This window comes from Anabrus simplex, chromosome X (assembly GCF_040414725.1).
Source record: "Anabrus simplex isolate iqAnaSimp1 chromosome X, ASM4041472v1, whole genome shotgun sequence".
NCBI classification, from domain to species: Eukaryota; Metazoa; Arthropoda; class Insecta; order Orthoptera; family Tettigoniidae; genus Anabrus; species Anabrus simplex.
The window spans coordinates 150,167,945-150,192,740 of record NC_090279.1 but is presented as its reverse complement, the minus strand read 5'-3'; the positions used below and the strand labels follow the sequence as shown (position 1 = coordinate 150,192,740).

General features: G+C 41.7%; 1 protein-coding gene across 1 annotated transcript in view; it reads right to left on the bottom strand.

Moving 5' to 3' along the window:
* Window positions 1-2,139: 2,139 nt before the first annotated feature.
* The window catches only part of LOC137503368 (retinol-binding protein pinta-like), a 62,934-nt gene continuing 40,277 nt past the window's right edge, over window positions 2,140-24,796 (bottom strand). The window contains exons 3-7 of the mRNA XM_068230930.1: window positions 21,503-21,662; window positions 17,702-17,957; window positions 7,481-7,591; window positions 2,535-2,637; window positions 2,140-2,291 (exon numbers count right to left, since the gene is read on the bottom strand). Of these exons, the coding sequence (XP_068087031.1) occupies window positions 2,140-2,291; window positions 2,535-2,637; window positions 7,481-7,591; window positions 17,702-17,957; window positions 21,503-21,662 (782 nt within the window). The remainder of the gene's footprint in view (window positions 2,292-2,534; window positions 2,638-7,480; window positions 7,592-17,701; window positions 17,958-21,502; window positions 21,663-24,796) is intronic.

Here is a 24,796-nt window from a genome sequence, read left to right as displayed (position 1 = left end):
ACAAATTTCAGTCATTGTGCAATCCGTTACAAATTACATGGTACAAATTTCAGTCATTGTGCAATCCGTTACAAATTACATGGTACAAAATTAAGTCATTGTGCAATCTGTTACAAATTACATGGTATAAATTTCAGTCATTGTGTAATCCGTTAGAAATAACATGGTACAAATTTCAGTCATTGTGCAATCCGTTACAAATTAGATGGTGCAAATTTCAGTCATTGTGCAATCCGTTACAAATTACATGGTACAAATTTCAGTCATTGTGCAATCCGTTACAAATTACATGGTACAAATTTCAGTCATTGTGCTATCCGTTACAAATTACATGCTACAAATTTCAGTCATTGTGCAATCCGTTACAAATTACACGGCATTCAGTCATTGTGCACTCCGTTACAAATTACATGGTACAAATTTCAGTCATTATGCAATCCGTTACAAATTACATGGTACAAATTTCAGTCATTGTGCAATCCGTTACAAATTTCATAGTACAAATTTCAGTCATTGTGCAATCTGTTACAAATTACATGGTACAAATTTCAGTCATTGTGCAATCCGTTACAAATTACATGGTACAAATTTCAGCCATTGTGTAATCCGTTAAAAAAAGCATGGTACAAATTTCAGTCATTGTGTAATCCGTTACAAATTACATGGTACAAATTTCAGTCATTGTGTAATCCGTTAGAAATTACATGGTACATATATTAGCCATTGTGTAATTCATCACAAATTACATGGTACAAATATTAGACATTGTGTAATTCATCACAAATTACATGCTACAAATATTAGTCATTGTGTAATTCATCACAAATTACATGGTACAAATTTCAGTCATTGTGTAATCCGTTACAAATTACATTGTACAAATATTAGTCATTGTGCAATCCGTTACAAATTACATGGTACAAATATTTGTCATTGTGCAGTTCATCGCCCCATGGTACAAATATTAGCCATTGTGTAATTCATCACAAATTACAGGGTACAAATATTAGACGTTGTGTAATTCATCACAAATTACATGGAACAAATATTAGTCATTATGTAATTCATCACAAATTACATGGGACAAATTTCAGTCATTGTGTAATCCGTTACAAATTACATGGTACAAATATTAGTCATTGTGCAATCCGTTACAAATTACATGGTACAAATATTTGTCATTGTGCAATTCATCACAAATTACATGGTACAAATTTCAGTCATTGTGCAATCCGTTACAAATTACATGGTACAAATTTCAGTCATTGTGCAATAGGTTACAATTACATGATACAAATATTAGTCATTGTGCAATCCGTTACAAATTACATGGTACAAATATTAGTCATTGTGCAATTCATCACAAATTATATGCTACAAATTTCAGTCATTGTGCAATCCGTTACAAATTACATGGTACAAATTTCAGTCATTGTGCAATCCGTTACAAATTACATGGTACAAATTTCAGTCATTGTGTAATCCGTTACAAATTACATGGTACAAATATTAGTCATTGCGTAATTCATCACAAATTACATGGTACAAATTTCAGTCATTGTGCAATCCGTTACAAATTACATAGTACAAATTTCAGTCATTGTGCAATCTGTTACAAATTACATGGTACAAATTTCAGTCTTTGTGCAATCCGTTACAAATTACATGGTACAAATTTCAGTCATTGTGTAATCCGTTAGAAATAACATGGTACAAATTTCAGTCAATGTGTAATCCGTTAGAAATTACATGGTACAAATATTAGTCATTGTGTAATTCATCACAAATTACATGGTACAAATTTCAGTCATTGTGTAATCTGTTAGAAATTACATGATACAAATTTCAGTCATTGTGTAATCCGTTACAAATTACATGGTATAAATTTCAGTTATTGTGTAATCCGCTACAAATTACATGGTACAAATTTCAGTCATTGCGTAATCCGTTACAAATTGCATGGTACAAATTTCAGTCATTGTGTAATCCGTTACAAATTGCATGGTACAAATTTCAGTCATTGCGTAATCCGTTACAAATTGCATGGTACAAATTTCAGTCGTTGCATAATCCGTTACAAATTGCATGGTACAAATTTCAGTCATTGTGTAATCCGTTACAAATTGCATGGTACAAGTTTCAGTCTACTTGCAAGGATCTGAAGGAGCCTTCAGCGCCGAACATTTCCTCCACCGTCTTGGGTTTCCCGGGCCTTTTCGATTCGTCCACACCGTATTTCTCGTCCTGTAGGAAGTAATCCCTGTAACTCTCGATCTTCGCTTTCCACGCCGCTGAAATGATGTAAAATGGGCATTGCAAATAAATATGATAGAGCTAACACCTTAAAACAACGCTGTGCTAATTTTTTTATTTAAATGTAGCATTTCTCTGTTGATTCAGAAGATGGACAGTGTTGGGAAGCAAATGCAGTGCCACACAGTCAGGTGAAGCGCCAGTCTTGCCACTGACGTGCATGTGGTACTGCAGATCACCAGGTGATATCTAGTGATTGGATAAGGAAGAAATGATCGTACCTCCGATAGACTTCATTGAGCCAGCGTCTCCTCCATACTCGGTGGGAAGTATACTCTTCAGTTTATCAGTTTGTAGAGCTTCGATGTTAGGGTGCAGGAAGAACTGTAACAGAATAATGAGTTGTTACTTAAAATCTCTCACTAACTCTTTCATAAATGCCTCGGAATTAAACTACAAAAGCTTCAAAATATTACTGAGACCCTATGAACCTTTTTCAAGAGTTCTGTTTAAAGAAGAAGAAGAAAAAGAAGAAAAAAGAAGAATAAGAAGAAGAAAAATCAATACTGGTGTAAGGCAGGGAGATGTATTATAGCCTCTACTACATTGCGAAAAAATTAAATTGCCTATGGCTTCTAGTGCCTGCCAGGTACAGGTCTTTTGAATCGACGCCCGTACGCGATGTGCGCGTCGTGATGAAGACGAAACATACACCCAGCCCCTGTGCCAGCAGAATTAACAAATTATGCTTAAAATCGATCCTAGGACCCCTGCGACCAAAAGTCAGCACGCTAACCATTTAGCCATCGAGCCGGACATACGACATGGTGTGTTGAATGGACTGTTTTCCACACTTCTGAAAACCTCTGTCTGCTTGTGATCTACCACTGATCCATAGGAAGCAAACTTGAGAGTAAGGAAACGAGCTACTCGAATAAGCGGTATGTTTCGAACTGTCAGTGGAGAGATGGTGTGGAATGGCGTTGGTAGACGAATAAGCTTGAGCAGAGCTTAATTTATAGGACGAGGGGTAAGAGATTGGAATAATTCATCAAGGGAAATATTTCGTACATTTGTATGGTCTTTGAAAATATTTAAGAAAAGGCTAGGTAAACAATTGAGGGGCCACCTCTATGGTGTAGTGGTTAGTGTGATTAGCTGCCACCCCAGGGACCCGGGTTCGATTCCCGGTTCTACCACAAAATTTGAAATGTGGTACGAGGGCTGGAACGGAGTCTACTCAGCCTATGGAGGTCAACTGAGTAGAGGGGAGTTCGATTCCCACCTCAGCCATCCTGGAGGTGGATTTTCGTTGTTTCCCACTTCTCCTCTAGTCAAATGCGGGGATGGTACCTAACTTAAGGCCACGGCCGTTTCCTTCCCTCTTCCTTGTCAATCCCTTCCAATCTTCCTATCCCCCACAAGGCCCCTTTTAAGCTTAGCAGGTGAGGCCACCTGAGTGAGGTACTGGTCCTCCTCCCCAGTTGTATCATCCAGACTCAAAATGTCAGACTGATTTCAGGTGGGATCCCTCGCCGAGTTCGGGGGGGGGGGGGGGGGAGGGGAGACCAACCCTCGTGGCTAAACGGATTTAAAAAAGATCTCGCAGCTTTGTCATTTTAACAACTGCTGATGTTAGCCAATCAGATCGCTTAGCGGGAGTATTCAGGTGGGTTTTACGACGCGATGTTGCTAAATCTGTACGAGGCTTAATACCGGCTTGAGAAAACTATTCGAAGAAGGCTTGCGTTACAATGCGAATCAAATCCACTGTACCCATGCCAAATGGCTGCTTAACGACGGATGCCGATGCAAGGAAAACAGCATAAAACACAAAAACACCGTGGGATTCAGACGGTGTCCCCACAGCGCACTTGTCATGACGGGATTCAGTCAGCTCGGAGGGCCATGTTCGAATCCCTTCCCTGGCAAAATTTTCACTTTGAGTCTCCTCTCTAGCCGACCAAGCCACGTGCAGATTTGGCATAACAACCTCGCAAAGCGATCTCAATGACTAACTTCAGTAGCTCATAAATGATAATGGCGAGGGATATGGATTTTTTCAATAATTATTTATCAGTATGACCCGTCTTCGATTCATGGGTGGATGATGAATTTTAGCGGCGTCTCGTTAATTCCCTTAGCTCGGGGACTGGGTGTTTGTCTTCATCCCAAAATCCTTCATTTATACACATCACATTACTAACCACCTAGAAGGACCCCGCACTGAATACGTCCCTCTGCGTAGGATTGGCGTCAGGAAGGGCATCCGGCTGTAAAACTGAACAATATTCAAATTGCACCGTAATTCACACCTACGAACCCTCCAGGATGTAGGGAGAAAGTGACGGAATATATCTAAAACAGTCAGTAAATTATATGGCCTGAAGGGGGCTTACAGTACATTGAAGAATACTAAGAACATTACAATAATTTTCAACTAGGCTTTATGTTGTGTTTCACCAACATTCCGATTGTTTCAATGAATCGCAGGCAGAACGTGTGACTCAGGATCCCGTGGTTCCAGGTTCGGTCCTGGGGGCGGTAGAATATTTCTGAAAGGTGGGCGAAAGTGAATGAAGTAAGTTATAACTGTATAATATTTACGCCTCGCGCAATAGACATGATGGAGAGCATTTCACTTGTCACTGGGACTGCCACCAATCAGGCTAGAGACTGGACTCAGCACAATTATCTGTCATTTTGGACATATTTTTGTTCATCTCTTCTTAAACCCAGTGCCAAAGAGGTTGAACTTGAATTTAAATAAACGGCATTCAGAGTGTCATATTTCATCCCAGCGACCCCGAAAGCCACGGATTATACACTAATATCGGTCGATTTCGTTTATTGTTACATATCAACCCGTCCTCTAGGAGTGCTAGTCGTGTCTTACCCCACAGTATTTGTTATCAGATAGTAAGTTATGTGTGTACCAAGTTTGGTTGAGATCTGTGCTGGAAAATAGACACATTCATCCGTAATTTCGGTCATTCTGGATATTTTCTCTTTCACCCCTTCTAATCACCATTTCAATTGGAGCTGAGCTTGACTTACAGGGCATCTAGAGTGTCACATTTCATCTTAGCGACCCCGAAAAGTATGGATTCGACGGAAAGGTACTTCATGAAACATGGCGGCGTGTTCCAATCCTCCTTTAATACAGCCGCGGTCATGCACCTCCTAGCAAGGAAGGTACGTCATAAAACATGGCGGCGTGTTCCCATCCTCCTATATACAGCCACGGTCATGCACCTCCTAGCAAGGAAGGTACGTCATAAAACATGGCTGCGTGTTCCCATCCTCCTATATACAGCCACGGTCATGCACCTCCTAGCAAGGAAGGTACGTCATAAAACATGGCGGCGTGTTCCCATCCTCCTATATACAGCCACGGACACGAACCTCTTATCAAGAAAGGTTCTTCATAAAACATGGCTGCGTGTTCCCATCCTCCTATATACAGCCACGGTCATGCACCTCCTAGCAAGGAAGGTACGTCATAAAACATGGCGGCGTGTTCCCATCCTCCTATAAACTCCATTTCTTACCGAACTATCATGATACAGAGTACGTCGTTGCCTCCTAGCAACAATCTGTCCATCAAGGACGATCTACATCTTGGTGCGGCTTTGTAATCTTCTTTATATTAAAATATTTGACTAAAAACAGCTTTGGCAAATCCATCCGTCCTTTCTACTGTACCGCTTTGTTTCATATCTGTTCAATTCTCTCCGGAATTAGCTGCCGGTGAATCATGAGACATTAACAGGTCTCTAAGTCAGATGTTTACGGAATTTTAAAACGAGTGACGTAAACTTATCACTTCAGTAGCTGTTGCGTACAATATTCTATTTCATATGATAGTGAATTTACGTAATCTAAAGTTATTGAATTTATTTATAAATAATTTTGATTCGGCGCCGCGCGAAATGTCCATGTTTGATCAATGCATTGACGAACGGACAGCCAGATGGCTTCAAATTCAAATGTCTGTACACGATAGATTAGGCCATGCGATTATTATTATTATTATTATTATTATTATTATTATTATTATTATTATTATTATTATTATTATTATTATTATATTCATTTAGGAAGGCTCGGCTTGTGTGTATTATAACACAATGGGCTGATTCGGTCTACGCAAGGAGTCACCCTCTTGATTATGAAACTATACAGATATCTACAAATGTTTACAACATAAATAATTACAACATACACACACATTATTATTTTTCTCCTTAGTAGATCAATAAGGCTTCAATGCTGTAGATCGGAGGAAAAGAAAGTCATTCATTCATTCATTCATTCATTCATCAAATTATGTCCCTAAACACCTTTTTTCCTACCCTTTTTGGGAATCTGTCCTTCAGATCACCGGAACTGCGACCTGGATCTTCATGCAGTTTAGTGAAACTCAGAGGAAAAGTCGTTTCTTGAAACTTTCTCATAATGTGGCAGGTTCTCAGGAGGATGTCTTTCTACAGTTGAACGTGCGTGTGCTGATGCAGGTTTAATGCGACCAGAGAGCTGTGCAAGCTCTTCGGAACATCACCAGTGCATGATATCACTATTGGAACTGTGATGACTGATTCTAGCTTCCGCAGGCGTTGTATTTCTGTTGCCAATTCTGTGTATTTTAATATCTTCGTGACTATTGTTTGCAGACTGGAGTTGTTTGGACGAGAAATTTCTATAGATGATGCAGATCTTTTTCATGTATCCATGAGAAGAATATGTGGCTTATTGTTGCTTAGCGTGACGTCACCTATGACATTTCGGTCCCATAGAAGCTTGTATGAAGAGTTTTCGAGAAGGGATGGCGGTGTGTATGTCCAATAAGCAGCTGATGACTGAAGAAACCCACATTTTACAGAAAGTTTCTGGTGATGAACATGTCCCTACTTATTATTATTACTACAATGTCCGGTGTTCTCCGTGATAATACTTATGTCACAGAAAAGTGTACAGTACTCATTTTCAAGCACTGGCGGTTTAATTCTTGCGCACGATGAAAAATCAAACCCGTATGACTATCACCCTAACATTCATTGTACGCCTGGCGAGTGTTACCAGAAGCCCTCTGACTCGACAAGAAACCCTTGTTTTTTGGTAAGACGATGCAAACTTACTTGCTGCTTTAAATGAAGCAATAGAAAACAGATTATTCGAGCTATGTACAGCAGTTGTATAACTTCCTCTTTTTTTATACGTTACTTACCCTTTCCTTTAACTTCTCCTTCAGAAGAGATCGCATCAAAGAAAGCAGACTTTCGAAAAATGACGGTGTGTTGATGAAGTTCAATGCTTGTGGTCTGCAGGGATATCCAGCCTGTAACAAGGGTATTAAGCGTAAAATTTCTCATATTCGATACTGGTGACAGTGGTGGTAGTTATTTTTAAAGGAGTAATGTTCCCATATTAGAGGAATATACCTCAAGATCAGGTCGTGTGTATAGTTGTTAATACATCAGCATGATCATAGCACCATCGCATGCCCCAGCACAGGTACTGATAGTCGCATGACAGTGATCTATAAAAGACTTGCACAAAACTGGCTACAGTGACGTCTCAAAATATTTGTGAAGTGTGTGCGGAAATTTTTGTTGATGAGCCAAGGTTTTAAGGTGCTATGCGTTTGGTGAGATTTAAGATTTTCTTTAGAGATGAGAAATTTGTTATAGGGCGAGTTGACCGTGCGGTTAGGAGCGCGCAGCTGTGAGCTTGCGTCCGGGAGATAGTGGGTTCTAATCCCACTGTCGGCAGCCCTGAAGTTGGTTTTCCGTGGTTTCCCATTTTCACACCAGGCAGATGCTGGGGCTGTACCTTGATTAAGGCCACGGCCGCTTCCTTCCAACTCCTAGCCCTTTCCTATCCCATCGTCGCCATAAAACGTAACTGTGTCGGTCGACGTAAAACCACTAACAAAAAAAAACCAGAGAAATTTGTTTCTATGCTAATCTGCAGAAAACTGCTCGAGATAGAATAGAATATTTTACCACATCCCCAGAGTGTTGCATCATCCGACTTGGACTTGTTTCACATTCCACAGTAGTCTTCAAAATTGTAAAAAATACACTCGTGTGAAAACTTCAAGTCCAAACATACCAAGTTACACCCAAACGGAACTTTCAACATTAAACTAGACAAGGAGAATGTTCAGTCATTGGAGATCGTTTTATTAACACAAATATACATTAGTGTCCAAAAGTTAAGCATAATCACTAAACAAGGCCATACCGCCTCATAGGAATGTCAGACGGATTGCTGAACAAACGGAAGCTGAATCACACACCATGTGTCACACAACTTGTCCAAAACAGAGTGCCAGAACTGTTCTGATAGCTAAGGTACAATTTTGACAACTAACAAAACTTGGCAATGTCTTCCAGAACAAATTACCGGTATGCTGTTAATAGGGCGTATGGTTACCCCTAATGGCCACACATGCTTCGCAGCGACGTGGCATGCTCTCTATCAAATAGTCCAAGAGTTCTTGTGGCAGTCGATCCCATTTCTCCGAATTTGCAATGCAAAGGTCTTGGAGGGTCCTTGGTGGAGGCTGGCGAGGTGCAATTTGCCTCCCCAATGCATCCCAGGCATGTTCTATAGAATTCAGATCCTCAGATCTCGCTGGCCAGTCCATGCGTTGAATGTCTCCCCCAGCCAGAAATTCATCCACCAGTGCACCGCGTGCGGTTGGTCATTATCGTCCATTAAGAGGAAGTCTGGACCAAGCGCACCTCTGTAGAGTCGAACATGTGGTCTCAGTACCTCATCCCTGTATCTCCGAGCGTTAACAGTGTTCCTCGAATCACCGATGAAGATGTGCAGGTTCGTACGGCCATTCAACATGATGCCGCACCACACACTGACGCCACCACCACCATACTGGTCCCGTTCCACTATGTTCGCATCTTTGTATCGGCTACCCGGTTCTCTCCAGATTAATGTGCGACGGTAATCGTTCTGCAAACTGAAGCGGGATTCATCTGTGAAGCGCACATGCCTCCATTCATTCATGGTCCAGTTTCGATGTTGACGGCTCCACAGTAAACGGACCCATCTCTGTGCTGGTGTGAGCGAACGCACACCGCTGGACGTCGGGCAAACAGACCTGCTGTTCTGAGCCTCCGGTACACAGTTTGCCGGGAAACGGCAACCCCTGAGACGGCTGCAAGCTCTGCGACAATTGTCTTGCAGGTGCCCTCCGACTTCGTCGGGCTGTCATGGCCAGATTGGTCCTGCTGTAGGGTGGTTACCCTTGATCGATCCGGTACTGGCCTACGACTAACATCTCCTGTGTCACGAAATCGTCTCCAAAGCCTGGAAATAACACTTTGTGGCACATTCAAGGATACGGCGACTTCGGTCTGTGTTTGGCCTGCTTCCAGGCGGCCGAGTATTCTACCCTGCAAAACGGGATCCGAATGGCGTCGTTGTACCACTATGTTCACCACGAGGCTACACTCCGCACCCTATAACAGGGCAAACGCGACTGAGGGTGTATGCGGCGCAGGCACTGGCTGGGTTTACCTTGCGGTTACGCCGCTAGTCAAAGGAGGGAACACTCCTTTCCTATACAGAGCGAACACATAAGGTTGGTAGGTGCATATGTCGTGCGATTTGCGGTCTATTTCCTGTTGCCCTGCTTACTCGTAACTTATGCTTAACTTTTGAACACTAGTGTATATACAGGGTAAAGAGTAATTCGCGCACTCGGGCGTCGCAGCGCGACTCCTCACATGCCAGCAATAAAAAAAAAATGTCTCTTACAAATTTTCGTCTTGCGAGTATATCCGGCAGAAAAACGACGTTGAAAAGTAACAATCTGGCAACACTGTAACCACATGTAGGGTAACTACCTCTGTCAGCAAAAGTTAGTCGTGCTGTACAGTTGGTGCAGTGGATAGAGTTTTGTGTTAGCATGCAGGAGGTCGAGTGTTCGATCCTGGTTTGAGGCGTATGTTTTTTATTTCGTAAATGTAGTCCAGGTGGTATGGTATGGTATGGTATCGTCCACAGCGATTGCAGTGGGTCCTCTAGAAACCACTTGCACTTACATACTACGATCCTAGAAATGGATGAACAATCGTTTTCATTGGTCAGCTTTGAAAGGCGCCCTTTCCACGTCGTGGGCGTGAATTTATTCGCACCACTTCATCTACTAGATGTGAAACCTGTTTTTTTTGTACCCTCCTCCAATGATCCCATAGATTAGTCATCATCATCATCATCTGTTTACCCTCCAGGTTCGGTTTTTCCCTCGGACTTAGCGAGGGATCCCACCTCTACCGCCTCAAGGGCAGTGTCATGGAGCTTCAGACTCTTGGTCGGGGGATACAACTGGGGAGTATGACCAGTACCTCGCCCAGGCGGCCTCACCTGCTATGCTGAACAGGGGCCTTGTGGAGGGATGGGAAGATTGGAAGGGATAGGCAAGGAAGAGGGAAGGAAGCGGCCGTGGCCTTAAGTTAGGGACCATCCCGGCATTCGCCTGGAGAAGAAGTGGGAAACCACGGAAAACCACTTCCAGGATGGCTGAGGTGGGAATCGAACCCACCTCTACTCAGTTGACCTCCCGAGGCTGAGTGGACCCCGTTCCAGCCCTCGTACCACTTTTCAAATTTCGTGGCAGAGCCGGGAATCGAACCCGGGCCTCCGGGGGTGGCAGCTAATCACGCTACGTATGTTTTTTATTTCGTAAATGTAGTCCAGGTGGTATGATACCTGGCATCCTAATCGTCAACAGCGATTGCAGTGGATCCTCTAGAAACCATTTGCACTTACATACTACGATCCTAGAAATGGATAAACAATCGTTTTCATTGGTCAGCTTTGAAAGGCGCCCTTTCCACGTCGTGGGCGTGAATTTATTCGCACCACTTCATCTACTAGATGTGAAACCTGTTTTCTTTGTACCCTCCTCCAATGATCCCATAGATTAGTACCAACTATTATTCTTGCCTCGAGTTGGCCGTGCGCGTAGAGGCGCGCGGCTGTGAGCTTGCATCCGGGAGATAGTAGGTTCGAATCCTACTATCGGCAGCCCTGAAAATGGTTTTCCGTGGTTTCCCATTTTCACACCACGGCCGCTTCCTTCCAACTCCTAGGCCTTTCCTGTCCCATCGTCGCCATAAGACCTATCTGTGTCGGTGCGACGTAAAGCCCCTGGCAAAAAAAATTTTCTTGCCTCGTTCAGGTCCATTACATTTCGTTAGGGCCTTACATAACCAGTAGGCCTAGCAACGTGCTCTGCGAATAATGTCCAAACTCGGTTACAGTTTGTATGTGTTATCACCACGGTCCCGATAATTCTGCCTTTCAACATTGCGTCTGGTAACCGCATGCTGTTTAGTACGTATCTCAATGCATTATTATTATTATTATTATTATTATTATTATTATTATTATTATTATTATTATTATTATTATTATTATTATTGTTACTATTATTATGTTGTTGTAAATGTAGGATACATATGACCTCAGAAACGGTGTCTTACTGTATTACAGTAGGTAATGTCAGACGGAAATTAGCAAATAAAAAATGCGCCTCAACCCAGGATCGAACCATCGACCTCCTGCATGCTAACCAAAAACTCTACCCACTGCACTAACTGTACAGCACGACTAATATGTGCTGACAGAGGTAGTTGCTCTACATGTGGTTACAGTGTTGCCAGATTGCCACACTTCAACGTCCTTTTTCTGCCAGATATACTCGCAGGACGAAGTTTTGTGACAGACATTTTTTTATTGCTGGTATGTGAGGAGTCGCGCTGCGACGCCCGAGTGCGCGAATTACGCTTCACCCTGTATAAAGTTGAAGGAGTCTGCTGTCTGTAATTTCGTTTCTTTTTCCAATTTTTCAGATATTTATCCGTTTTAGGTCAATTCAAGACCGTATCAGTGGTTTCATTTTTCGTGTCTGTTTATCTGCTTGTTCTACCATCACGGCGAATCGGCTATATAGATCTCGACCAAGTTTCATCAAGGGAAAGGTTTTGATATGCATATAACTTCAACAGCTCTGAATAGAAAATATAGGAAAACCAGAACAGTTTTCTTTAATTTTCTCTTCTATCATTGATCATCATCATCATCATCATCTGTTTACCCTCCAGGTTCGGTTTTTCCCTCGGACTTAGCGGGGGATCCACCTCTACCGCCTCAAGGGCAGTGTCCTGGAGATTCAGACTCTTTGTCGGGGATACAACTGGGGAGTATGACCAGTACCTCGCCCAGGCGGCCTCACCTGCTATGCTGAACAGGGGCCTTGTGGAGGGATGGAAAGATTGGAAGGGATAGACAAGGAAGAGGGAAGGAAGCGGCCGTGGCCGTAAGTTAGGTACCATCCCGGCATTCGTCTGAAGGAAAAGTGGGAAACCACGGAAAACCACTTCCAGGATGGCTGAGGTGGGAATCGAACCCGCCTCTACTCAGTTGACCTCCCGAGGCTGAGTGGACCCCGTTCCAGCCCTGGTACCACTTTTCAAATTTCGTGGCAGAGCCGGGAATCGAACCCGGACCTCCGGGGGCGGCAGCTAATCACGCTAACCACTACACCACAGAGGCGGACTTCTATCATTCATTTTCTGTAAAATTACTTGATTACATGTGAAAAGTTCCTTCATTAATAACTTGTTTTATGTACATAATTTCGCTTACTCTTCAAATGACGGAGAAAAGTACTATTTTCTGCGGGTCTCATGCTCTGCTTTGAGTGCCCGATAGACCGACAACGAACCTACAGGTTACCATGGCAACGTCTCTGACTGCTTGCCAGGGAAGTTTTTTTTTTTTTTGCTGGGGGCTTTACGTCGCACCGACACAGATAGGTCTTATGGCGACGATGGGATAGGAAAGGCCTAAGAGTTGGAAGGAAGCGGCCGTGGCCTTAATTAAGGTACAGCCCCAGCATTTGCCTGGTGTGAAAATGGGAAACCACGGAAAACCATTTTCAGGGCTGCCGATAGTGGGATTCGAACCTACTATCTCCCGGATGCAAGCTCACAGCCGCGCGCCTCTACACGCACGGCCAACTCGCCCGGTGCCAGGGAAGTGACGTATTGCCATTTTCTTCATCATTCCTGTAAACTCGTTATTCCTTGGGTAGAAGTCAAGAGAAACGTCAATTGGCCATTCTGCGGGATATTGGCAGAATACCGTTGGAGGTTGAAATATATGAACAGTACCGCGGTGTGTAGCCCATTATTTCACACCGTAATATGATTTCTGGCATTTGCTATAATTTTTACTGTATTTCTATTCTATTTCTGTTTTCCGCTTTAATTTCTTACCTCTGCCTTGCCTCTTTAGGTTTAAGTAATACCACCGTAAGTCATCTTGTTATCTGTTTACCTAAGAAACCCTGCACCTAAATTTCTCCTCTATTACCGCCTACTCATATCCGTAACTCATACCATCACAATTTATTGAGGGACATTTTATTTTCCAATACATCCACTCGGTATGTAGATATTCTTCCTATCCGACTGTCCTCAGTTATAATCTTATTTTCTATTAGTTTCAATTTTCTAAAGTGTATTGCTTTTCTGCTTAATTACTCCGTATGAAAGCGAGTGATAATCCAGAAACCTGGACACTCTTTTTGAGAAAAAAACTCCACGCTCTTAAACTTTTTAGCCCCAGAATGTATCGAAATATGGATGCAATTTTAATGAAAGTGCAGACCTTCGTTTGGGATTAATTGGTGGCTAAACGGTAAGTCGTATGACTTATTGTCCGGTTTCGATTGCTTTTACGTTAGATAGCACTGCCTTTCTCTATTACAATCAAATATCTCCAACTCGATTGTGACTGGCATTAGGAAAATGAGCCTGTCTTTTTAATGAAAACTCCCTATCTCTACTCTGAATGGCGCTTGCCAAGTGAGTCTGCTGTTATAGTAGAAACTCCCGAACTCGATTGTGATTGGCAGTAGGAAATGAGGCCTCCTATTATCAACAAAACTTCCCCAATGCATACCTTACATCGGAAACAACGTATGGTGTCCTCCCGGTTTTGTTTCTCGGATAGTGCTAAGACATCTGCAATTTTATGTAATTTTACACACTACCTTTACAGTAGCTTACGGAGAAATCCGTATACAATGTAGAATACCGTAGCGAAGCACGGGTACATTTACTAATATAAAAGAAAAGAAAATAATTTGTCCTGATTGACTGACTGACTGACTGACTGACTAACTGACTGACTGACTGACTGACTAACTGACAGACTAACTGACTGACTAACTGACTGACTGACTGGACTGACTGACTGACTGACTGACTGACTGACTGACTGACTGACTGACTGACTGACTGACTGACTGATTCATAATCACAGGGTCAAAACTACAGGACATAAAGAAATGAAATTTTGGAGATACATTCATATTAACATGTAGGTGCTTGCTAAGGGAGGATTTTTGGATATTCCGTCGCTAAGGTGGTGAATTTTCAAAATAAGGATATCTATATCTCAAAAACTTAAAAGTTTACACACGTAAAAATTGGTATTTAAAATCTCCCTTAAAAACAAAGAAACACGTATTTTTTTGTTTTTGGAAAATCCCATTAAGGGGGTGAAAAAGGGGGAAAAGTAGTTGAACACCTTTTATGAGGAGACTTATATCTAAAAAACTGAAGATGTTACGGACATAAAAATTGAAATTTGGAATCTCTTTTCAAAATAAAGAAACACGTATTTTTGTGTTTTTGAATAACCCGATGAATAGGGAGCGAACAGGAGTGACAAAAGGGGTGAATTTTTAAAACGACCATATCTACAAATTATCTCAGACACGTAACATATTACAGATTCAAAAACTGGTATTTGGAATTTCCTGTAAATATAAAGAAATATATTTTTCGGAAAATGGACTCAAGGGGAACTGAAAAAGGGGTGAATTTTTAAAATGGGCGTATCGACAGTATATCTAAAAAACTTAACATGCTGCACACGTGAAAAATTGGTATTTGGAATCACCTTTAAAAATAAGGAAAGCATAATCTTTTGTTTTCGGTAAAAACAGTTAACCGGGGGGGGGGGGAGGGCGAGGGGTGAGAGAATTGAAAACTTGGTTGAATTATTTGTATGACAATATATATATATATATAAAAGTAAACACGCATTTTGGATGGAGGAGTGAAATTGGTAGGGCGGGAAGAAAACGGAGATGAATTCCTTTTACGAGGACACATATATCTCAAAAACTGAGGATGTTACATTCGTGATAATTCATGTTTGGAAGCTCTTTAATGAAACGGATACTGTTCATTTTTGGAAAATTTACTTAAGTGGGGAGTGTGAAAGGAAGTAGAATAAAAGTGAATTCTTTTTTTCTGGAGAAACTTATATCTCAAAACTGAAGTTTATAGACGTGAAAATTGGTATTTGGATTCTCCTTGAGAAATAAAGAAACACGCACTTTTGAGGACGGGGATCAACTTAACGGGTAGGAAGACGGGGTGAAAAAAGGGTTCAGTTACTTTTACGAGGATACTTGCATCTCGAAAACTGAAGATGTTACAGACATGAAAATTAGTATTTGGAATCTCCTTTAAAAAGAAAGAAACACGCCTTTCCTTTTTCGGAAAATCGACTTCAGGGGTGTGGGGTTGAAAATAAGTAAATAGGGAGTTGAAATATGTTTACGAGGATACTTTATCTTAAAGACTGAAGCTGTTACAGACGTGAAAGTTGACATTTTGAATTTCCTTTCAAAATAAAGAAAGCTGTATGTTTTTGTTTTTGGAAAGTCCGCTTAAGGCGGGAGAGGGGTGGAAAGAAGTGAAGAAGAAAAAGTTGAATTATTTTTATGAGTGTACATTTATCTCAAAACTGAAGGTGTTACAGAATTACAGACATAAAAACTGGTATTTGGAATCTCTTTTAAAAATAATTAAACACGTATTTTTTTATTTTTGGGAAATCCAGTTAAGGGACTGAAAGGAATTGGAAAAGCGGGTGAATTTTTTAAAATGAGTACCGGTATATCTACATTATATGTCGAGAACTTAACATGTTAGAGACAAAAAAATTAGTATTTGAAAAGTCCTTTAAAAAAACAGGAACATGCACCTGAAAAAAAGTGAAAAGTAGTTGAATTATTTTTTATGAGGATACTCTTATCTTTTAAAAAATGAAGATGTTACAGACTTAAAAACTGGTATTTGTAATCTCCTTTAAAAATAAAGAAATATGTATTTTTGTTTTCTGGAAGTACACATAAATGGGAGTAGGGGTGGGAAAGGACTGATGAAGGGTTTGAAGTGTTTTTATGGGGATACTTACGTATATCTCAAACACTGACGATGTTACAGATGTGGGAATACGCCAGCATCGTGTGGGCAGATTCACTGGCACGTATTGGAACTGGTATCTCGTCGTCTCCAGAAACAGTAGAGATACTTAATGTTATTTTAGATTAAAAGATGATTAATATTAATTTCCATTTGAAATTCCCGTACCACATTGCTTATATCACCAATGATCACGGTAGTTTTCGACATGAAGCGTGTCATCTTACGTTAAACGCAGAAAGAAAATAAACCATCATCCTTGGATATCCGAAATTACTCGCGAAGATCAACCGAGATTCCCAGTCTTACTAATAAACGGTGCATACATTTTGTAGCAACTTTATACAAGGCTTATGTGCAATTTGTTACTAATCAATATACCTCGGATTTGTAGGTGGTAATAGGTTAGATTGCAAAGTAATATGGTTGCTAGTAAGTGTCATGCAACCCGTAAATTCAAGGAGTTCTATAGGCAGTGCCCCTAATATCTATGCAAATCTCATAGCATAACCGTTGTATAGTGTCGGGTACACTTGTTACTGGCTTAAGTAAGTTAGCATTATTATTATTATTATTATTATTATTATTATTATTATTATTATTATTATTATTAAAGCGTCTTTATTGTGGCGAAGTTAGGGCTCCCGGCCCTTTCTTACACTTAACCACTTCATGTATATACAATGTATATTTTACATAAAATTTAAACATGACATCTTTACAACCTAAAGTATAACTAAAGCAACTAACCTTGTGAGGCAGACCGTCCAATGAGGCTGGGCGGCACCTGCCATTTGTAGGTAACTGCTTGTTATTGTGGTGGAGGATAGTGTTATGTGTGGTGTGTGAATTGCAGGGATTTTGGGGACAGCACAAACTCCCAGCCCACGAGACACTGGAATTAACCAATGAAGGTTTAAGTCGCCAACCCGGCCGGGAATCAAGCTCAGGTCCGTCTGAACCGAAGGCCAGTACGCTGACCATGCAGCCAACGAGTTGAATGGTAATTCACTGAATTGCTTATACAGACCAGTTAAAACATCAACAAACTTGATTCAAACACACATTTACATTTACATTTACCAATTCGAGGATAACGTAGTTTTCGGGAATATTTTTACGTAACGAACCTGCCAAACCTGGAACATCTTCTTGATGACGAGAGGCGAATACTGTAGCAGGTGTGACATGGTCACATTTTCCAAGTCTATGAGCAGGTTCTGGCCGTAGATGACTGACTCATCACTCTCCATGAGCACGATCTCCTCCATCATGAACATCACCTTCACCATATCGTTGACGTTGCTCACCTTGGGGTCGTAGTTCGTTGCCCGAAAGACCCATAGTGGACCGCAGTCCGGCTCACAGTCTAGCGTCAACGCCATCCTGCAGGCAGAGGTACATGAGGAATTTGAATACTGTAATTTGGTAAAATGCCAATGTACCCTGCCTGAGAAAATAAAATGAAGCACCCAGCAGAATTAGTCGGATGATAACAAATGGCATTCTCTGTGACAAGTTAAACGGCCACCGGAGTGCATTAGTGTTATTACCAGGCCTGGTAGGGTATATAAGGGGTGTGAGCAGCGTCAGATGTTGAGCGATCCCTGTAAAAGACACGGAGATGCCTCGTTCTTGTCTGAGACAGCGTTATTAGCACCTGACAGAGTTTGAAAGTTGCCTTACCGTGGGGCTTCATTTGACCGGCCAGTCGAATCGTGCAATATTCCCCGTTTGTGGGACATCCGAATGTGACAGTGGTCCAATGTTGGACTTTATAGGAACTTGAGGGCAGATATACTCGTCTCCAAACTTTCTGGTCGACCACGTCTGACCACCACAAGGGAGGATCGCCGTATTGTGCACCAAGCACATTGTAACCCCTACACATCTTACAACAAGTAGTGGACTCCCTGCAACATTCTGTGTCGGAGACTAACAGCAGCCATACTAGGGAATTACCGTCCCATGCATAGGTTGCCTTTAACAACTCAACACAAACAGCCTCGTCTGGAGTCGTGCCGTGACTGGGAAGCATGGACTGCTGACGAATGACATCGCATTGTGTTCAGCGATGAATCGAGGTTCTCCACCACCCTGGATGACCATCGTCTGAGAGTTTGGCGGTGACAGGGGGAGAGGTCCCATGCTTGCAATATTTCTGAGAGCCACAGCGGTGTTATGCCTGGTGTCATGGTGTGCGGAACCATCGGATATGACTTCCGGTCATGGTTGATAGAGATTGAGGGTAATCTGACGGCATAAGGGAACCTGCGTCCTCATGTGTTACTTCTCATGCGACAGTGCCTGTACGAACTGACTGCGTAATGCTGAGGTACTCCCATATCCGTCCCCGATAGAACATGTCTGAGACCATCTCGGATGTCAACTCCGTCCCCCTGTCAGTATCCACATTATCAAGGACAGTTACAGCATTTGTGGGCCAGCTTGCCTCAGGAGAGGAAACAAAGGCTTTATGACACCCTTTCCAACCGAATCAGGCCCACATTGGATGCAACGTCATAGTGCTGAATTGACTCGTATTGATAAGTTCTTTGTAAAGTTGACTCGATCTTGTAATCACAGAAATAACATCACACACCTGAATACATGAATTTTCATTTATTTTCCTCTTCCCATTGTGGGTGCTTCAATTTTTTTTTGTCAGGCAACGTATAAGTTACGGAATGGGGATTACTGAGAATTAAAATGAAACCATCCCTATGAATATTATCTCCTATAATATGTTGTTACTGAGTTGCATACTGCGGAGTTACAAGGCGCACATTGGCCACGTCACAGGATATGCTCGAAGTCTCCTCTACGTTCAGCCTGAACATGGACTAGCAAAGCCACTCGAAGATGCCTTTCCCCAGACACCCCCAACAACTTCCTAGTAAACTCAGAATTGAAGACATGGATGGAAGAAGGGCTTAAGTCATGTTGTGGCGTTATTCGGTAAATTGCATATATACGTTCCTTGGAGGCTGTTCTAAATTCTACCTAAATGGCTTCTCGGTAGTGTTAATAGATGGCGTGTGATGTGCTATATTGAGTTGCGCCGTTCTTACAAATATTGGTCGTGTCCGACTTAAAGTACACTCCAATGCTGACTTACGGCGAGCCAGCAATCATCACTCATCAGAAGCGAAACGGCTGACGCAGGAGTAATGTCAGCAGGAGAAACATCTGATATTTCAGCAGATGACAGTGAATATATACCAAGTGAAACCTCAGATGATTCGGATACTATCCGAATGTTCTGCCGTTCTCAGCCCAGTGTCATTTGCAACACCACAAACAAAAGGACTTAAGTTTTCTATTCCAAAGTATGTCATATTATGTCACTCGCCTGAAGGAACTGTATGAGGAAGCCAGAATTATAATATTACGTTTCATGATACGTTTCAGTTAATGAAGGATATGAGGTCTGTAAGATAATTTGGATAGCTTTCCAGTCCCTCATGTAGGTATTAAACCCGGGAAATTAAAATATGTTAAGGATTTAGTAAGCTTTCTATGCGCAGGTGCACGTGCATGGTTTGAAAATATTTTTCGGGGAGCTGAATCTGTGGGAGTAGGAAATTCTCGATATAGTGAGTCCCCTAATAATATGTTGTGACTTGTCAAATGTTCTAACCTGTAAAACTTGTTTACATACTACCAACAATGTAAATAATATTAATTTTCAATGACAATGTTTCTTGAAAATGGAATAAGGGCGTAATTCCAAAATACAAAATTGACAACAAACCACAAAATTTATAAATACTTTTGATGTACATATTATGAAATAATCAAGAATGTAGTTAAATATAATATTCCAAAATTCTGTATTTCTGAGAAAAGTGTTTGATGCTGTAATTCTTTAAACTCATTTATCTCAAAAGTGTGTTTTTGAGTTACGCCCTTCTTCCATCCATGTCTTCAATTATTAAAATAATAGCAGCGGTACATTCAAATTCCCGTTTATATTTAATCCACCTTCGTATCTTGCTGTATGAGGAGAATATATTCAGTTTTAGAACCTGTGACAATAAAGTTGGGTGAATAGTCCTGTACTATCAACATAGATGAACAATGCACGACAGTGACCTTACTGTCCTTCGAAATAATCCCCTCCCATAACTATGCACTGCTCAGATCGGCGATATATGTCCTGGAAACTTTGCAAGAAGGCGTCCTTTGGGATGGTGTTCAAAAGCCTCGTCACGTTTCGTTGGATGTCAGGAATATCGTCAAATCTCTTTCGTGCAGTTCATCCGCTACCATGCGCACAGTGAATCGCCGATCGTTCGTGATTAATGTCCTCACCGTCTCAATGTTTTCGTCTTCCGCTACGAAGGTTGTCAGAAAAAATTTTCCCGACCTTTTCGAAAACGGGCGAACAACTGGTACACACACTTCAAGGACAGTGCTTGATCTTCATAAACACGTACCAACATCGCATTCGTTCCTTTCGGTGTCTTTCCAAGCTTAAAACAAAACTGTACATTGATCTTTAGGTCGTTCATGTTCCTGTTCCCAGTTCAGAACCAACGCACTAAACACGCACTGTGTAAGACAGGTCTTACACGGCACACACACGATGCTCAACTGAACGACACGGGGAGCAGGTGGTCAAAACCTGTGCAGCATTGCGTGTCGCCAATGTTGTCGGATAGATCGTTCTGGCTTCATTCACCGAACGTTATTGTCACAGGTTGTATATATAGGATACGCCAATTTCCTGACTTGTCCATGATATTCCTGAATGTCCACAAGTACAAATCTGCTAATGAGAGGAAATTTTGGCCCCTTACCTTATATAACTTCATCATATTATTTAAAGAACACTACTATTATCTGTTCTGAGAGGTACTCTCGTTAAATTTGGGAGGCGAGTTCTGAGACAGGTTGTCACAGTCCTCGCCCCTGCCTGGTACACGTACGCTGTGTTCAAGAGTGTCTGCAGTTCTGGTAACATGGGGTCCCTGTTGCTGAAGAACTCCGGTAACGCCGTCCTGTAGGTATAGTAGGCGTCTATCTTCTCTTTCGTCCTCTCCAGACTGAACTTACACCCGCGGAGGAATATCAGCAAGAACGCGTCATCTGCGAACAGAAAAAAGCAAACATTTATTTTCACGATGTCCTGCTGGTTCGCCCACAAATACAACTGCTTGTCCACGCCATGCAGGCCCGCCAACGGGATGAGGTAAGGGACTGTCTCTATTACTCCGACACCACTACGGTAGCTCTGAAGTCCCTACAGGAACCCTGAAAAAAAGATATACCATATGTAAATGTCTCCGCTTCAGGGGTAAAATAGAATCATGGATATGTTTTAGGGGTTGGAAGAGGAGAGACTGAGTACATATTATTTGGTTCTTCCCCTTTTAGTGGTCTCAATCAATCAATCAATCAATCAATCAATCAATCAATCAATCAATCAATCAATCAATCAATCAATCAATCAATCAATCAATCAATCAATCAATCAATCAATCAATCAATCAATCAATCAATCAATCAATCAATCAATCAATCAATCAATCATCATTTAGGGCGGTCACTCAGGTGGTAGATTCCTTATCAATTGCTTACCCGGCCTTCTTCTTCTTCTTCTTCTTCTTTTTCTCTTTACCCTCGAGGGTTGGATTTTCCCTCGGACTCAGCGAGGGATCCCACCTCTTCCACCTCAAGGGCAGTGACCTGGAGCTTCAGACTCTGGGTCAGGGGATACAAAAGGGGAGGATGACCATTACCTCGCCCAGGCGGCCTCACCTGCTATGCTAAACAGGGGCCTTGCGAGGGTGGGTAACATTGGAAGGGATAGACCAGGAAGAGGGAAGGAAGCGGCCGTAGCCTTAAGTTAGGTACCATCCCGGCATTTGCCTGGAGGAGAAGTGGAAAACAACGGAAAACCACTTTCTGGATGGCTGAGGTGAGTATCGAACCACCTCTACTCAGTTGACCTCCAGAGACTGAGCGGACCCCGTTTTAGCCCTTGTACCACTTTTCAAATTTCGTGGCAGAGCCGAGAACCGAACCCGGGCCTCCGAGGTGGCAGCTAATCACACTAACCACTACACCACAGAGGCGGACCATACCATACTTATTGCATTTATTTTGAAGTTCCAAGATGTTAGACTGTAAACTTTCGACACAATCTGCCATTAAGACTAAGTTGTCAGCACAGGCCAAAGTGCTTCCACCTAAGTGAATCCGTTCCTGCCACTTAATACATTTCAGTAGATAATCCATGTAAACTATGAAAAACAAAGATAAGTCAACTCCTGTCCTCATACCGAGGTGGTGCAGCTCTTTACAGGCACACCCCCAATGGAGGTGAGATGTATGTACCATTTCAACCACATACCAGCGCTCGTGTCATTCTTAAATTTCTTGCAGTACCGGGAATCGAACCCGGTCCGCCGAGTTCGGCAGCGAATATCACTAACCATTACTTTACCGAGCCGGACAAAAACAAAGGTGAAATATTACAGCGTTGTTTGACTCCTGTAAGTACCTCAAACAAAGAACATTCTACCATCAATTCTTACTGCAGCCCAATTGTCTATACTTACTGAAGCGAGTAATAAGCAGAGTCTACCCGCATGACGGTAATGTTATGAGTTATGCATAAACATTAGGCGTTCGGCCCATTATATAGAAACAAATTTACTTAGTAGGAAATGTCGACTAGCCCGCTCTAACGTAATGTAGTTGGAGTAACATAAAATCTAGGGGTTCTAATGGGCCGAACCCCTAATGCACATGCAAATTGCATATATATATAAATGAATGTTTGTATGTTCGTATGTATGTAAATGACACATCTCCTCGCAAACAACTCGAGCAAAATCAAAGAAATTTGGTACACTCATAACTTACTATCTGGAGACGAGCATTGTGGGGGTAAGCCATCCCTAGCACCCTCAGGGGTAGGGGGTCAGGGGGGTTATATATAAAATTAATATAAAATAGTGTCGAATACACAGTTTCCGGGTTCGCTGACATGAGGTGAACAGTGACATTCCGGAATTTTTTAAAGTTCAATTTCACCGTATTCAACCTTTCTAACTTAATCTTACCCAAAATAGATGAGATACGAGAATATATCATAGGACCAGCCATTTAGACTGTTATATATGGCATATTATCGTAGGCCTACTATACGTTTGTCGATATGTTGTACCTTTTAGAGCAGTTAAATCTTCAAATGAAAGTAAAAATGCACATATTTTCGTATATCGATCTATATTTACTCATTGAAGTCGATATTTAACGATCCAGAAAGGTGTGCGTGCCTTTGTAATTAATACTTTACAAATCGGTAATGACTCTCAGCAGGAGGGCGTCTGCTATTGTAATCAGTGCTCTCCACATCGACTTCAACTGGCAGTATGAATGTAGTCTTTCTCCAACTCCTTTGGACGATAATAATTATTTTCCTTGTCGATTTGACTGGCAGAAGCCTAGGGAACATGCATTCTTCTCAAAACTCCTTCACCCTATTGTGTTTGGTAGTAGGCTAGGGTGCTCGCCATTATAATCAAATTTACCATCTAAAATGTGCTTGACGTTAGGCATAGTGACCTGCTATTATAATGGAAACTCAAAAACTCGGTGTGAGTGGCAGTAAGCTAACTGACATTAGGAAAAAGGGCTTATCATTATATTGATAACAGCAAAACTCAATTTTGACTGGCTGTAGGGAAGGTGCCTGCCATTATAATAAAAATTCCTCGATTGTTATATGTCTTGAAATAGGAACTGCGGCCCGTCATTGTTACGAAAACTCCCCAAATATATTGTGACCGCGCAGCTGGCAATGGGGCCCAAATCGGTTGCGAATGGCAGTAGATAAGTTGACATGCCATTATCGTCACAACTCCGCAACTCGCTCTTTACATTAGAAGCAACGTATGTGGACCTCCTTATGCTGTTTCTCGGATAACGCTGTGAGACATGGAATTAAAAAAGATCTTATTCACTGCATGTACAGTGATTTACTTAGATATCCGTATACAATATAGAATACCGTAGCGAAGCACGGGTACATTTGCTAGTATATATTGTGCCATTTCACTATTATAAGAAGTCCCGTCCGTAAGTAGAACAAAGATGGAACCCAGGTATCTTAGAATAATTAACGTCGAAAGGTCTGATCATACCGCATGCGAAGGCGAAAGTATTCACATCAAGTGGGAGAGAAAAAGAATTAAGATTCAGAAGGCAGTGAA